Here is an 18,393-nt window from a genome sequence, read left to right on the forward strand (position 1 = left end):
TTGAAGGAACATGAGCTGACTTCTCCACATTTATTATCCACCCTGCAAAATATCAACACTCATAGTCTCCATCATGAAGGAGACATGAGAGGGGATGGCTGAATGATATGTGGAGCCCCTTCTAAACCAATTGTATTGACCATTCACAGTGAGGGAATTAACTGGTCCATGAATTGTGGAAAAGAATGAGTCTGGCACCCAATGGATGGTTGCCAGGGAGATGCAGAGAAGTCAAGTCATTGTCAAGTCATCGTTTGGATTTGAGAGGCCTAAAGGAAGACAAATATGTTTTCTCCCCCACCCCTACCTGCAAGAAGTAAGATGAGACAATCTCCTATTGTTCACCTGGCCCCTGTAACTTTGAGTATATAATATCTTTGACACTTTTGTCTCTAAGGCTGCTCTTAACAAGGTGAGCCAAGAATGGATTTTCAACCAAGAACCGAAGAGGTAACTCTCTGCTGCCTCTATAATTTGATTTCCTTGATACATCCCCCAAACAAGAAAACAAGGAGGGACATGAAAGGGGAGTGCAAGATTGCTATATGATATGGTTTGAGCAATGCAGAGTATCGCTTCATATCAGATCTAAGGTACAGCAGGCTATTAGGCTGTTAGCAATAGCAAGATGAGCCACCATGTTAATGACTCTTGTGAAGTGACTAACTGCTTCCCAATTGTGATCATTCCCAGCCTAATCTATCAAACTGTAAACTACAAGACATGTGACTGATTGCATCCCAACTGTGATCATTCCCAGCCTAATCTATCAAACTGTAAACCACAAGACATGTGACTGACAGCATCCCAATTGTGATCATTCCCAGCCTAATCTATCAAACTGTAAACCACAAGACATGTGAATGACTGCATCCCAATTGTGATCATTCCCAGCCTAATCTATCAAACTGTAAACCACAAGACATGTGACTGACTGCATCCCAATTGTGATCATTCCCAGCCTAATCTATCAAACTGTAAACCACAAGACATGTGACTGACAGCATCCCAATTGTGATCATTCCCAGCCTAATCTATCAAACTGTAAACCACAAGACATGTGACTGACTGCTTCCCAATTGTGATCATTCCCAGCCTAATCTATCAAACTGTAAACCACAAGACATGTGACTGACTGCATCCCAATTGTGATCATTCCCAGCCTAATCTATCAAACTGTAAACCACAAGACATGTGACTGACTGCTTCCCAATTGTGATCATTCCCAGCCTAATCTATCAAACTGTAAACCACAAGACATGTGACTGACTGCATCCCAATTGTGATCATTCCCAGCCTAATCTATCAAACTGTAAACCACAAGACATGTGACTGACTGCTTCCCAATTGTGATCATTCCCAGCCTAATCTATCAAACTGTAAACCACAAGACATGTGACTGACTACATCCCAATTGTGATCATTCCCAGCCTAATCTATCAAACTGTAAACCACAAGAAAGGCCAAGTCCAAGAGAGGGGAAATAGAAACCACATTCCATATAAGTTTAGAAGTATCATGAAAACTTTTCAGTCCACCTTGTAATACAGAGGAAAAGACATAATGACAGCAGTAAAGTATTGCCAATACTAGGAAAATCCATAACATAGGTGTTGCTGAGCAACCTGGACCAATATTGGAAAAAAGTGGCTGAAAATTGACTTGTCAAAGAAAAAGGTCTTGGTTAGTACATGGACTAATCCTGATAAGTTCCTGGCTATTTCTTCAATCTTCAGAGATTTGGACAAAAACCCGGAAGGATGGATGTACATAATCTTCATCTTCTTTGGCTGAAAGCCTTGACTTTATACACTGTACTTTTAACTGAAAGCCATGACTTTATACACTGTACTTGTAACTGAAAGCCATGACTTTATACACTGTACTTGTAACTGAAAGCCATGACTTTATACACTGTACTTGTAACTGAAAGCCATGACTTTATACACTGTACTTTTAAATGAAAGCCTTGACTTTATACACTGTACTTGTAACTGGCTGAGGGACATACCTACACTGCAAAATTTGAAATATTTCCTCTATGACAGTTTCAAAACTAAATTCAGTCCTTTACATAGTAAGATCAGAATTATCAGGAGAAACTAACTCAGAAAGGTAGTCAACTAAAGGGTTCTCATCCTCCTATGTGCATGAACCACGGGTATGTCAAACCATAAGGCAAAGATGCCACTGAATCATCAGTGTGCATTGCTGTATATCTTCCATCTGGAAATGCTACAAAAGGTGGCTTTGAGATATCCTGGACCACTTGTGTACTAAAGTGATGGTCTTGCATGGCCGGTGGGATTGGCTGGGACATCTGGGTTGGTACAGAATGACAGCTTAGCTTGGTAAAATACCCCACTTGTAAGCATTGCACTAGCAATTTAAGTGCAGACATGACAGTTGGATGGTTGGCCAGTCTGGGCATTCAAGTCTTCACATGATACTGTTGCTGATAGTACTGATGAACAATGTTTGAACCCATACTATGTCTAATGTGTCCAAACACCTGGATGGGTCTGTTGACAGAACAGACTGCAAATATATTGGTGTGATAAACTTGTTGGCTGGACATAAGGGTTGAAAGCCAGGATGGAGATATGTCACACACACAAAAATGTTGGTTGAGTTGGCTGGCAAGATCATTAGATACTCACATATACCTGGCTTCAGTGTCAATATCATGCCTGGGCATAAACCTTTACTGTCAATACTATACCTTGTAGATGGATGATGTAAATTCCATAAGATTTATTCAGATGCCATGACAGTTGTACATGAGTCATATAAGCAAAAGCAAAATACTGGTAAACCGTATCAACCTAGCTGTGGGAAAGACACCAATTTTCCCTACTAAAATATGTTTCTTCGAGAATAATTACCTAATTATAATACCTTAGAAGAACTACAACTACCTCACAAATCCAGCCCTCCAAGATACTACTTTTAGCTAAAGGGAGCTAAAGGTTGTCTATCAACCTAAGTGGCGGTTGGACAGAATGATCTCCCCTTAGGTACAGGACTTTAAGGCAAAGCCTAAGAAGCCTTCAGTTAATACTGGAGTGAAGGCACACTCTCTATGGATGTAACAGCGGGGAGGCTGGGAGGGAGTATATCTATTATGATTGGGTAAGTATTCTTCAAGAAACATATTTTACTAGGAAAAATTGGTATCTTTTTAAATACATTACCCAAACCTTAGGAGAATAGGTAAGTGGTGGATGGGAGGTGGACTCCAATGTCCATCCCACAGCCTGAATGATATCGGTTAGTGAACAGTTCTGGTCTAATGTTAGACTGGTGGCAACTGCTTTAACCTTACGAGTTGAAATGCATAATAAGTTCATTTGAGCTGGGGTTATTTCCCTATATGCTGACAAAATAACCCACTTAATCCAGGATAACAGTCTGTGTTGATATATCCTCTTGTCCTATCTTGAGAGGTTGAGGCATGACCTCCATTGACACAATTGTTCTGTACTATTAAGGTACCACTTCAAAGCCTGAACTGGGTCTTGTAGGTGGCATTCAGCTTCTGTGCCCGGCTGAGACAGAGGTCCCATGACTAAAGTCTGGTTATCCTTTGAAAGAAGGCAGTTCTTGGCAATGACAGAGGATGACATCATAAGTAAGACACATATCTTGTCAGAACTGCATGTAATTCGGGTCTGCTGATAGGGCATGTACTTTGCTAGTTTTGCCTGTAGTCGTTAATGCCATGAGGAAGCAGGTCTTGTAGGAAAGGTGTGCCAGAAATGCCTTTGAAATTGGTTCAAAAGGTGTATTGTCATTCAGCCAGGTTAATACCCAAGATAGGTTTCACTTTGGCATAGGTTTAATGTTTTCAGCTGTGTATACTCAAAGTTGGCAAGTAGGTTGGATAAGTCCTTGATTTGTCCAACATCCCCTCTTCTGTGATGAAAAAAGTTGTCAGCGATTGTGGAGCAGTAACCTTTTATTGTACTCTATTTTAACTTTCTTTGAAGAGTCAGCAGAAGTTAGCTACTTCCAGTATAGATGTCTGGAGAGGTGTGTTTGTGGATCAGTGGGTGAAAGCCATTTGCCTTCATATGCCTTCAGTGGAGGGCCTTCTTGCTAGAGTGATTTTCTCCATGACTAGTTATGAGAACTGTTTATTTCTGAAGGCCTGTTTAATATGATCTAGATGTGCAGGTTCCACAGTCTGTGTAGGAACGAAACAGCTGCTGTTGCAGTTCTTTGAATAGATGATGAAAATCCGAAAGTTCCAGTTACAAGATTTATGAGGTCACTGATCCACAACATCTCCCATCTGAGTGAAACTCTCATTCTCTTACATTCTGTATTACTTTCAGAATCGGAGGGTTGGCGTATGCATCCAGTCTGTTTTGAATCTATTGATAGAGCATCAACTGCCCATGATTCGAGTCCAGGACTGGAGATACGAAGTTTGGGAATTTGGTATTCCACCTTGTTGCAAACAGGTCCACCAAAGGTTGATCCCATCAGGTACATATACGAATGAAAATTTAGGAATGAAGAGACAAATCTGTCTGTATTAGGATAAAAAAATTTGGCTAGTATGTTAGGAGTCCATAGATATGTCAAACTTGTATGTGGATTTGATGTTGACAACACCACTTTAAAAAGTCCCAAACTGGGATGCAAAGGTCTGGGGACTTGGTTCCTCCTTTTTATTTAAGATAACTCACCACTGTTGGACTTGGTTCCCCCTTTTAGATAAGTCACCATTGAAGAGCTGTTGGACAGAATGCGAACTCCATTGCCAAGCAAATATTCCTGCCACCAGTGGAAAGCTTTCACAATGGTCATCATCTCCAGAATTTATTGATATTAAAATGTTATTCCTGGGGAAATCATGCACCAATGGCTTCCTGAAAGCATGGTAGTAGATGGGCTCCCCAGCCGTACTTGCAATGGTACAGACTGTAATCTCAGGCGGTTGTACTTTGTAGATGTATAACCCAAGTTAAGTTGCCCCAATTCCTTAGATGGTGCCTCAATTGTGTGCAGATTGTGAGAGGATGGTACAGTGGGCAAACTTTAGGCCACCATTCAGGCAGAAGAACCATTTGCAATGGGTGCATAGAAAGGCAACCTAGGACCATGAGGTCCACTGCCACATTGAGAAAGCCTAGTAAGTGTGTGTACGTGTGTGATTTGGATTTTAAGGTAGCTTTAAAAAAAATCAGTCATACTGCTATGATGTCTGCAGTGTGACAGTTTATAGTGATGTCTAGCACTGGGGCTATTGTGATGTCTAGCATTATGGCATCAATGCCACAGACACGAAGCATCATGTCCTACTCAGTCATATTATCCTGACACCAGGTCGACCAGTCCTAGCACTAACCTCTTAATACTGAGCACCTTGCAAGGCAGCTGCTAGTACCAATCTCCATCCCACAGCCTGAATGATATCGGTTAGTGAACAGTTCTGGTCTACTGTTAGACTGGTGGCAACTGCTCTAACCTTGCGAGTTGAAATGCATAATAAGTTCATTTGAGCTGGGGTTATTTCCCTATATGCTGACAAAATAACCCACTTAATCCAGGACAACATAGTCTGTGTTGATATATCCTCTTGTCCTATCTTGAGAGGTTGAGGCATGACCTCCATTGACACAATTGTTCTGTACTATTAAGGTACCACTTCAAAGCCTGAACTGGGTCTTGTAGGTGGCATTCAGCTTCTGTGCCCAGATGAGACAGAGGTCCCATGACTAAAGTCTGGTTATCCTTTGAAAGAAGGCAGTTCTTGGCAATGACAGAGGATGCCATCATAAGACACATATCTTGTTGGAACTGCATGTAATTCGGGTCTATTGATAGGGCATGTATTTTGCTAGTTTTGCCTGTAGTCACTAATGCCATGAGGAAGCAGGGCTGGTAGGAAAGGAGCGCCAGACATGCCTTTGAAAATGGTTCAAAGGGTGTCTTTTTCTGCCAGGTTAATACCCAAATTAGGTTCCACTTTGGGCATAGGGTTAATCATGTAGCATCACATAGTCCTAACACTAATCTCTTAATGCTGAGCACCAAGCAAAGCAGCTGAAAGTACCATTTTTATAAGTCTTTCGTATAACTCAGCCAGGATTCAAACCCGCATGCAAGGAGGGCACTTGGTTACTGGTGCAGTCTACCTAGTAAGCGAAGGAATTCCTGTGCAGATAGAATTCCTTGAAAGTAAATGGGCTACCATGGTTTGGATTTCAATGACCAATCCTGAAGGAGATGAAATATGTTGCCTTTGTATTGAACTCCATACCTAGGTGATAACAAATTGTTGAGATGGTTCTAGGTTGGATATTTCCTTGTTGATAGGTAACAAGGGTTGTCATGTCTTGTCAGATCTAAGTCACTGATGTTTCTGCTGGATGTTGTCCAGGTAGCTTTATGTTGTTGCCACAGAAATGGTCCAGACATGCACCATTACTTGATTCATCAGACGAGTGAAGACACAAGGGCTGATGTTAAGCCCCAGTGGATGTGCCCTGAATTTGTATATAATGTTGTAGGCAAATCACAGGAATATCCTATGTAACCTTGTGAATATGGACATGAAGGTACGTGCCATTTAAGTCCATACTGATGGTGAAGTCTCCCTCATGGATGGCATTCAAAATGTGCTATGGTGTTTCAATTGAGAACCAAGGGGCATGGATGAATTAACTGTGCACTAACTACCAAATGTCATCAAAGGCCATCCAGTCCATACATATGGAGTGTGGATGTGTCATCCCCAAACAGCAATATCACTGTCAACTGCTGGGTTTCCAAGGCTGGTGTGTGGCAAATGTAGAACCACCAATGAACTGATGATGAAGGTGAGTCAGAATGTCTATAACTCTCCCAGACTGCAGAAGTAACTGAAGTTGGATTCTTCTGTTCTGTCGTACAGTTTGTTGATGGAGTGGGAGGAGGACAAAATTCTGGGGTCAAAGGTGGAAAATGTCCTCAATGGAGGCTTGGAAGGCTGAATCTTTCCATGCCATCAGACTGTGTAGGATAAATGACAGCACTAGAGAACATCTTGGTTGCAAGAGGTGAGGCTAAGGTCCCTGCCATGCTTGAGATTTAACAGGTGAATAGTGATGAGGTCAGTCACTCACTAAACTCATAGAACACCCTGAATTAGAAACTGTGACTTCAAAACAGTAGCTGAGTAAAGAGTTTCTTCTCATGGCAGAGAGTAGAGAAATTGAAAAACGACATCTGTTGAAGTGCGAGGAACAATTTGTAGCATCATGCCAAATGAGTGTTTCAAGGTGGTATGAGATTTAGACTGGGCCCTACACGTCCCCAAAAGTCGGGTTTGACGTACTGGAAGTGTGGCAGTTAGTGATTGAGCCCATAATATTGATTTTTTGGCCCTTTGTAATCCCTAGTATATGGCCTATCCTGGTAGCAATGGAAATAGTCCATCTGTGTTTGGGATGGGTTATGGGATGTCTGATCCATGTAGCCTGTCCATATATCTGCTGAGTGAGAGGGAACTTGGCTGCTTGTTTGCTCTGCCCTTCACTGTTCTGCATTAGGAATCAGGTAAAACTCCGAGGAGGCAAGGCAGAGAGAATTGCCAAAAATGCGGAGTCCTGTGGTGGTGACTTGGGTGCCAGAGCTGTTTCAGAGCGTGCCAATGTTGATTTATCTCCCATGTCTGCCAGAAATTCTCACACTGAGGAAAGGTCAGCATGCAGACTGGTGATGTATTTGTCCTGAGCTTTGTGTGTTTGTGCTTTGCTCATAGTTTTAATCAGTAAAACAAACAGAGCAAAATGTATAAAACTGTAGCCCTGTAGAAAGGTACAGAGCTAAATCTTAAAAAGTTGACCAAGAAATCTGTTAAGTTTAATAAATCAAGGAAGCATACAGGTAAAATATAATAACAATACCACCTGTAAGGAGAAGTATAAACCTGTGGGCCTGTACATGAGATGTTTGAATACAGTGTGGGTGCAGAGCTATACTAAATGATGGTTACCTGGAAAATAGTGATAGCAGATGATTTTAATTGCAATACTACCTGTAGGGAAGGTCAAGGATGGCATGTACAGTTAGAATCATTGAAGCATGGTGCTCCAAGGCTAAGGATGCCATCTTAAAGGAAACTCTGTATGTACCACAAATGAGGGAATTATACATATATAAGAAATTTCTTAAGGGCATACAGACCTGCACACATACAATATTGTGGCCCGAACCTATCTTGTGAAGTTGCATAGGCTCCCCATGCAAGTGACTAAGTGCTCTTTAAATATGATGGAATGCATATGCAAATAAACATGAATCAAGTGTCGCCTATAGAAACATGCTTGAGCAAGAAGTGCCTGAGTGAACCAGGTATAGAAAGAGCTGACCTGTACTTGTCAGACTAGAGCAGAAGCAATACAGAAATGTACACAAGTGTCTGTACAAGTAAAAATAAAAGGAGACTGAAGTTTGCACCTGGATGCTACAGAGGCCTTTGAACAGTTGGTGTTCTTGTTGTTGTGGGGTATAACGCCATTTTTCAGCACATGATACATGATGGCCAGTATTAATGGTGGAGGAAGAACCAGGGAAAACCCCAGAAAGAACCACCGACCCACGAGAAGTTACTGGCAAGCTTTCTCACATACCCACATTGGCCGAATCCGAGACTCGAACCCACACAGACAGAGGTGAGATGGCAGTGATCTGTAATGGAGAGAACTTTAGGCTAGTTGGACACTCGGGGCCCCGTCTTTGAACAGAAACTCACTGATATGTACCTGTTCGTAATTAGGAATTTTTTTAAGCTTAAGAGACTTGCACGTACATGATTATAATTATAGTCCAAACTGAATGCGAGTCACTTAGGATCACCATACAAGAACCTAAATGTCTGATAATGACAAAGTGTTAGCAAATTGTAAAGGCAGAACTTTGTCAGGGTAGGAAGAGAAAATGTTGGAAATATAGATGGACTATACTTTCTTTAGAAGTGAAAACTTCTCCAATGGTACAGAGTACATGTAATTGTATCTCTTCAGCGTAAATTCTGGCTTTTGCAAGGTCTCTCACGACATGAGTTTGCTTCTTGGCACTTTGACGCCAAGTCTTACCTAATGGAAGATCACTCTGCCTGACTGCCACATAGGTTGGCAGACAACTTTTAGCTTCCTTTGTTTAAAAGTAGAATCTGGGAGGGCTGGATTTGCAAGGTAGTAGTAGTTCTCCTAAATTATTATTATGATTAGGTAACATATTTAAAGAAGAATTTTTGTGATTGCTGGATTCCAGAGGGTGTGGAACATCTTAATGTCAGTGTGCTCAAGCGATGTATTCGAACGAGAAACTGCATGCATACATGGGCAGAAACTCAATCATTAACACCAGCAGGTACACATGGCAGTATACCACAATCATTAAACACCAGATTGATACATTTATACATGTTACACTGACATCAGAAAATATCTTCTTCACCTGACACATATATACAAATACAAATGTATGTAAGTGCAAGCATGTACATGCACTATATAGAGGAGCTCACCATGTAAATATAACTTGTGAAGAAACAGACGACCCCATCAGGGACAACAGCTGAAAGCTCCACCAAAAGGTTGCCATAGTTCCTTATGACCGCTGCAAAAGAAACGCCAAACCATAAACTGAAATGTACATCGTACAGAAAAACAAGGCGAGCTTAGACATATTTAAAATCATTGAAAATTCATGTTCTTTTTTTAAGGTGGTAATCTAAGGGCCCATATAAATAGTAAAGCAAGGTTTGGAAATCTTCCAACAAAACAGCTCTCCAGTGTTAAGTTTTCTTATATGTTCATATGGTAATGAAAGCATAATAAATTCAGCTTTCACGTCTTTGGCTACTTCTATGTACTACATCTTATTTTAGAGTTATTTCCCATTTATTCTTAATGCCCAATAATTTGATAGTCAAACAGATTAGGTTTGTAAAGACCTTGTCTTACAAAACTGGTCATGTTTTATTCCAAAACTTGGTTGTTTGGCTTGGTGTTTTGCAGCATTGCAAGTTACTGAGTGCAGAGACAACTGCAGTAACATACTTTGTCAATGGACACGCCACAGTAGCTGATCAAATGGTAGAATTCAAAGCCACAATCTTTATGTCACGAGTCTGGCATGCTAACACTAAACCACTGTGACCCATCCAAAATGTGAAACCTTTGACTGCCAGGAAATTTACATTAACGATTACATCCTATATGTGGGAATAATAATTATATCAACTGTAAAATGGTTAAATGTGCTTTAATACATTGTCTAAAAATTAAATAAAAAAGAATATTTTTATTGCACTTGAGATTTCTCTACTGTTTCTTTCCATCTTCTATACAGTAACATCAAGACATCCTCTTTGTACTGTGTTGGACTTTTATCAAGTTAGAAAGTAAAAGCTTTGAACTTGAGCTTAATCTAAAAGATTTCTCCATTAATATTTAGCATCAGTAGGTACAATCATATGGTACAAGCTATCAATGAGTGGTAAATGGGTGACAAAACCTTACAGCCAACAAGAGAGGTAGTGTACATAGAGAAATGTATGTTAAACAGTATGTAGGCAACAACAACTTAACAAAACAATTACAGTATGAGAACCTAGATCTGTGGCTAATTTATCATTACTGATAATGTCGTTCAACTGACGTATTTAGACCTATTTATTTCATTTATTAAGTATGCATTTTCTAAAGTACAGTACAGTACTCCTTCATTATAATGCTGTCCATGGGAGTCATAGAAAATACTGCCATACAGTGATTGTCATAATGACGTATACAATACAGTACTCCTTCATTACAATGTAGTCTATGGGAATCATGGAGCACACTGCCATCCAGTGACTGCATTATAATTAAGTATACATTACAGTACTCCATTATAATGCTGTCCATGGGAGTCACTGAATATGCTGCCAAACAGTGACTGCATTATAATACAGGTACAGCACTCCCTGACGTACGTAAATGTTCTGTTCCATTTCGGAAACCCTTACGTAAGTTGACCTTCACACAAGCTGGCATTTCACCCACCCCACCTATCAATCTCACCCTATAGCCTATACATGTATACAACATGAAGTGTTAGGTCTTGGCACTTTCCCATAATGTCTGAATAGAAACTTCAAGCCTTCAATTGGATCATCATAAAGCTTAAGAGAATGCACACTTGTATCTGGTCTTCCATCTATATGATTAAAAATATTTCCATCTCATAAACAGCACCAGAACACTGTTTTGTAATTATTATTAACTTTATGGGTGCAGACACCTTAATATGTTCCTTTATACGATCAGCATTATTTACTATCATATTGATTGTGGATACTGAGAGACTTAGTTCACGTGATTTGGCCAATAAACATTCTCCACTTTTGTATTTCCTTATCATCATTTTCATCTCCAGATCAAATTTCATGCATTTACAAATGGACTGAACAGTCATGATTTCAGCCCTCAAGATCACTAATAATAACAAGCTTTTGAACAAATATGAGAATTCTGTGGGTGTGAGTTCATTGGCTACTACAAAATGAGAATGAATGCAAGCATCACATGACAGTTGTGTATGTTACATACTTCAACATGATTAGAAACAAACCACACATTTTTTTAAATAAAAAAGTGATGCAGAATTCTGTGGTATTGTAGTTACCTTTTGCAAGAAAAAGGTTAGTAGTGTAATACAAAAATTTTCTAACTAAAAAATTTAATACATGTAAACTGTACAGTATTGGGCTTATGGGAAAGGTTGTGTAAGTCCGAGTTCATGTAAGTCACGTATTACATAAGTCAGCAAGTTCCGGTACACAATACAGTATGCCCTCATTATAATGCTGTCCATGGGAGCCATGGAGTATACTGCCATACAGTGATTGCCTTAGCAATAAACTACACAAATGAGTACTCCCTCATTATAATGCTGTCTATCAGTGTGTGTGTGATTTGGGTTTTAAATGTAGCTTTAACAAGTTTTCAGTCATATCGCTGACTGAAGTGTGCCAGTTTATAGTGATGTTTGGAACTGGGACATCATGCCGCAGACATGTAGAATGATGTCCCACCCAGTCACATTATCCTGACACCAGACGGACCAGTCCTAACACTAACCTCTTAATGCTGAGCGCCAAGTGAGGCAGCTGTTAGTACCATTTTTGTAAGTATTTGGTATGACTCAGCTGGGGATCAAACCCATGACCTCCTGCATCTGAGGTGGATGCTCTAACCACTAGGCCACTGGAGCAGTTCATCAGAGTCATGGAGTACAATGCCATACAGTGACTGCCTTAGTAATAAACTACACAATCAAGTCCTCCCTCATTATAATGCTGTCCATCAAAGCCATGGAGTATATTGCCATACAGTGATTGCATTATAATAAAAACTACACAATCAAGTACTCCTTCATTATAATGCAGTCCATGGGAGCCATGGAGTATACTGCCATATAGTGAATGTTTTAGTAGATGATACAGTAGTCCCTCTATAACAATGACCATGGTAGCCACTGAGTATACTGCCATATAATGAATGCTATAACAATGACCATGGTAGCCACTGAGTATACTGCCATATAGTGAATGCTTTAGTAGATGATACAGTAGTCCCTCTATAACAATGACCATGGTAGCCACTGAGTATACTGCCATATAGTGAATGCTTTAGTAGATGATACAGTAGTCCCTCTATAACAATGACCATGGTAGCCACTGAGTATACTGCCATATAATGAATGCTATAACAATGACTATGGTAGCCACTGAGTATACTGCCATATAGTGAATGCTATAACAATGACCATGGTAGCCAATGAGTGTAATGCCATATAATGAATGCTATAACAATGACCATGGTAGCCACTGAGTATACTGCCATATAATGAATGCTATAACAATGACCATGGTAGCCACTGAGTATACTGCCATATAGTGAATGCTTTAGTAGATGATACAGTAGCCCCTCTATAACAATGACCATGGTAGCCACTGAGTATACTGCCATATAGTGAATGCTTTAGTAGATGATACAGTAGTCCCTCTATAACAATGACCATGGTAGCCACTGAGTATACTGCCATATAATGAATGCTATAACAATGACTATGGTAGCCACTGAGTATACTGCCATATAGTGAATGCTATAACAATGACCATGGTAGCCAATGAGTGTAATGCCATATAATGAATGCTATAACAATGACCATGGTAGCCACTGAGTATACTGCCATATAGTGAATGCTATAACAATGACCATGGTAGCCAATGAGTGTAATGCCATATAGTGAATGCTATAACAATGACCATGGTAGCCAATGAGTATAATGCCATATAGTGAATGCTATAACAATGACCATGGTAGCCAATGAGTATAATGCCATATAGTGAATGCTATAACAATGATCATGGTAGCCACTGAATATAATGCCTTATAATTAAGTACATGATACAGTAATCCCTCATTATAATACTACCCATGGGAGTCATGGAGTATACACCCTTATAGTGAGATTGCCTTGTTATAATAAAGTACACAATACTTATAATTCTAAATATTGAAATGAGATCCATGACCATACCTGTCTTATAACAGGAACTGCAGTATAATGAAGGTTTTTAAAAGAGTGATGTAATGTTCATTTCTTAATCTTTAAAAATGGACTAAAATTCAATGTTATGCTAAGTTAATGCAACTATTTTTCAACTTGATGAAAATTCCTACAAGAGAACAGGCCATAGCAAAATTGACTTTCTTGCTTAAAGTGCATTATGCTACCCTTACAGAATACAGCCTTAATCTAACTGCTAAAGGGAGATAACCCAGAGGATTAAAATCAGACCACTGTGACTTAAGGCTTTAATATTTAGTACAGTACATGTGGGCTTGTATCTACCTGTGCCCATTGTTTTAAATAATCTGCATTTTTGATGTTATTTACACAATTCTATTTAGGCATTTCAATTGTACTGGTACAACAAAGCTTTCATCTTGCTGATTTCTCCACATATCAGCTGTATCCTATTTACGATATTGTAATTTGGCATGTCAACTACACAGAACACACCTGGATCCTCTCTTGTCTCAAACTTGGAAGTCATTGCCACCTGGTCATTGCCTTTACTGACAATCTGTTAAGACAAAAAAGGCAGACAATCACTATTTTGGCAACTGGTTTTGTTACTATGGTTACCTGTTAACAAACAAACACAAATAGCACAGACATGATCTGAGAGCTATTTCCATTAAATTATATGTACAGACCCTAACACCTAATATATGATGGATTACTTGGGTCTGTACTGTTCATAGTTGACTCCTTCTTATAAACAGGTTAATATGATAATGGTTGATATCAATATATGATATTAATGCCACAAAATCTACAGGATGTAACATAATAAATACAGTATAGTCTTATCCAAACCCCATAATCCAAACTACCTTTTGATATGAACTAAAATCTATATTTCTCATCTTTTCCACACAAATGTTGGCAATATCTTTATATCCAAACAGTCTCCTCCCCCCTCCCCTTGGGCAGTTATGTCTAAAAGGAAACCGAATTGAAGTTGTTAAATGAAGCATACTGATGCAAATAAACTTTCAACTTCAGAATATTAACATACTCTCTGCTGACTCAATCAGTGAAGAGCTTTAACAACCTTTGGACATTTGTCTTTGGTGATCATATGACCACTGTTAATCCATTATCTCTTGCCAGTACTCACTGTAAAGTGCTTGAACATATTGTCTGTTCTATCCAGTCTCTCTTGCCAGTACTCACTGTAAAGTGCTTGAACATATTGTCTGTTCTATCCAGTCTCTCTTGCCAGTACTCACTGTAAAGTGCTTGAACATATTGTCTGTTCTATCCAGTCTCTCTTGCCAGTACTCACTATAAAGTGCTTGAACATATTGTCTGTTCTATCCAGTCTCTCTTGCCAGTACTCACTGTAAAGTGCTTGAACATATTGTCTGTTCTATCCAGTCTCTCTTGCCAGTACTCACTGTAAAGTGCTTGTTCTAACATCATGAAGCACTTTGATAAGTCTTCTCTTATTTCTGATAAGCAACATACCTTTTGGAAAATCTTAGTTGTTAAATATTGATGACTGGGCTAAACGTTTCTGTACCAGCAGCCAAGTAGATATGTTTTGTACTAAACTTTCAAAAAACTTCTTACACTATCCTCCATAAATTGTTAAAGAGTAAATTATTTCATGCTGGAACTATAGACAGAACCTTGCACTAGACATACTCTGCTTTTTACATTTACAAAACCAATGTGTGATGGTAAATGGTTCCAAATTTGGCTGGTTCAATGTAGCTCTGGAGTACTCCAGGGCATAGTAAATGTAATTGGTCAAGTGCTTTTATATTTATGGATCAATGTCTCCATAACTGGTACTGATTTAAAATTTCAACTATTTACAGATGACTTAATTCCAACCCCTAAAAAATGCAATATAATGAAAATGACAAGAAACAAATCTCATAAAATCAGTGTCAAACTCATCTAAAGGTACTTCTTTCAAAATTCTGAACCAAATGAAATAGAGTCACAATTACTAGTGATGTACATTTAAGTTCAAGATGTACGCACAAAACAAATCTGACTTTCAGCTTTTAAGACATAACTTGTCAGCTTGCCAACAGCAAGAGAATGAATTAGCTTTCAACAGTTTAAACCTATTTAAGAATATGAATGTGCAGTCTGGAATCTCAATTCATAAGTATTACAGGATGAAAATGACAAAATTAAAAAGTGACCTGTTAGGTTTATTACATCCAATTATGATCATACCCCAGAAAGTATGACCTCAATATTGAATAAGCCGTCTTGATAACCCCTAAACAAATAGCAACAGGAAAACAGAGTAGTATTGTCTTTTACAAAGAACAAAATAAAGCAAAAATACACATCTACAATCTGACCAACTCAAAGAGAACTGGCAAAAAACATTATGAATATAATGACCTGATACTGTATGCATGAAATGATCGATAAAAAAAAATATCACCAAGAACAAACAAAGATTGGAATTTTATTTACCACAACTATTAACCACAACTGCTGAATCTTCAGAAAACCAAATCAATACATTTTAAAATTTAGTGCAGTGACAATTTCTCTTTCAGTGAGTCTTTGTTTTTTAATGCTGAAGCTGTGCACTAGCATACATGCCAACCCCTGGCAAGGAAAAAGTGTAATCCAAGTGGACAAAAAGAGTAATCCAAGCAGAAAAAGAGTAATCCACATATAACATGATAATAATTCAATGAGTATGTGTACAAAATGATTTATTTATCCCTCTGGACTTTTAACATCAATTACTGCTTCAAGTTTTCGTATATTAAAATTTGAGCTTTAAAAAGCATTTCAAAACACTTTGTACCAGCTGAGCTATGAATGTTTAGCATACCAGTAGAGCACTAAGTGCTGGGTTACAGAGCCTGGATCTGAATTCAGTTTTATTTTTGTTAACAATATTGAACAATTTCTCATAGTCAACATTAGAATGGTAAAGAACCAATATTCCTTTCATAACCTGACAAAAAAGAGGAAATTTATATCTTCCAGTTATTGGGTCTTTTAGCTGGGAAATGAGATGAAAAAATTCAACCAGTCTGTTCTCTCCTAACTAAGCCATATAGCTGCTTTAAACAGAAACTGAGGTCAAAAGTTTGAAAGTAGAACCAGTATGTTTATTGGAAATAGGGCAGCTGCTATAAATAGAACATAATACTGTTAGGAAAGTACATGCAAGTCTATGGACAAGTGTACTTTTATGTCGTAGTTACACAGAAGCTGTCTTTTCTAGAATACGGTCTGTGGGATTAATGGGATGTTAATAAATAATGAGGAAAAATTATTAATTTTTTGGAGGGGGATATACCGAAAGCGCGTAATCCAAATACATTTTCTCGTAAGGTATAATTTAGTGAAAAAAGCATAATGATTATGCCAAAAGCATAATGGTTGGCATGTATGGACTAATGATATTTTGACGTAGCACCAAACATTCTGGCATGTATTTTTTGACAACAGTGCAATAAGGCCCCAACCAACACACAGTTCTTTGTCTACTGTGTCAATATGCAGGTCTTAACATTTTGCCATCACCTACAATTAGGATTCAATTCTTAAAATTAGTGGGTGAATCTAAATTCTTAAATTATCTACACCCTTTTCAATAATGTCACAAGAATATTAGATCATATTATATGCTGTATTTTCATATCAAATCTAAATCAGTATTTGCATTGAACAAAGAAGAAAATATGATATTTCAAAATACAATTTAGCATCTTCACTGCTGACTTGATCCAAAAACCTTGAGAAACTTACCATTGGACAGATACAGGTTCTTGCCAGGGTCATTGTAAACATTGCCATGGTAACAGGCCGGAAATCCAGAATCTTCGGATACATGTCAAGTGGGGACAGGGTCTAGATAAGGATAAAAAATATAAATGATTACGTCTGAAAAAAATGTCACAGAGTTTAAACTTGTACTGGGAGAACACAAAGAAGCATGTAATAAATATCTTATGCAGCTTTCATTATCTTAAATTGAAGAGATGGTGAGCAATATACATAAATTCACCCCTGCCTGTCCCAATGATGGAAATAAGATAAACTGTCTCCATCCATAAATATACCCCTGCCTGTCCCAATGATGGAAATAAGATATGCTGTCTCCACCCATAAATATACCCCTGCCTGTCCCAATGATGGAAATAAGATAAACTGTCTCCATCCATAAATATACCCCTGCCTGTCCCAATGATGGAAATAAGATATGCTGTCTCCACCCATAAATATACCCCTGCCTGTCCCAATGATGGAAATAAGATAAACTGTCTCCATCCATAAATATACCCCTGCCTGTCCCAATGATGGAGATAAGATGTGCTGTCTCCACCCATAAATATACCACTGCCTGTCCCAATAATGGAAATAAGATATAGTCTCCATTCATAACTATACCCCTGCCTGTCCCAATGAAGGAAATAAGATATAGTCTCCACCCATAAATATACCACTGCCTGTCCCAATGATGGAAATAATATATACTGTCTCCATCCATAAATATACCCCTGCCTGTCCCAATGATGGAAATAAGATATACTGTCTCCATCAATAAATATACCCCTGCCTGTCCCAGTGATGGAAATAAGATATACTGTCTCCATCCAAAACAACTGTGAGATTGGATACCTCCAGCTTCAAGTATAAAAAGGGCAAAAACATGTGCCAAGTGTCAAAGAAATCCATAAGTGTCAAAGAAATCCATTCATATATTGTTTCATCTGTAATTCTAGAAAGAGTAAAAATTTAAACAAGAGTCCCTAAGAGAGAATAATGCTCTGCTGAGTGAAA

At 38.6% G+C, this 18,393-nt stretch overlaps 1 protein-coding gene across 2 annotated transcripts in view; it reads right to left on the reverse strand.

The window, feature by feature from the left end:
- LOC149773005 (general transcription and DNA repair factor IIH helicase subunit XPD-like) overlaps positions 1 to 18,393 on the reverse strand; it is a 146,337-nt gene that overhangs the window by 43,427 nt on the left and 84,517 nt on the right. For both annotated transcript variants that reach the window (XM_089946945.1, XM_089946946.1), the window contains 3 exons: positions 17,359 to 17,460; positions 14,074 to 14,137; positions 9,524 to 9,615 (listed from right to left, as the gene is read on the reverse strand). In XM_089946945.1, the coding sequence (XP_089803071.1) occupies positions 9,524 to 9,615; positions 14,074 to 14,137; positions 17,359 to 17,460 (258 nt within the window). The remainder of the gene's footprint in view (positions 1 to 9,523; positions 9,616 to 14,073; positions 14,138 to 17,358; positions 17,461 to 18,393) is intronic.

This window comes from Sinohyriopsis cumingii, unplaced genomic scaffold, assembly GCF_028554795.1.
Source record: "Sinohyriopsis cumingii isolate HCF-2022 unplaced genomic scaffold, ASM2855479v2 utg000938l, whole genome shotgun sequence".
Taxonomy (NCBI): Eukaryota; Metazoa; Mollusca; class Bivalvia; order Unionida; family Unionidae; genus Sinohyriopsis; species Sinohyriopsis cumingii.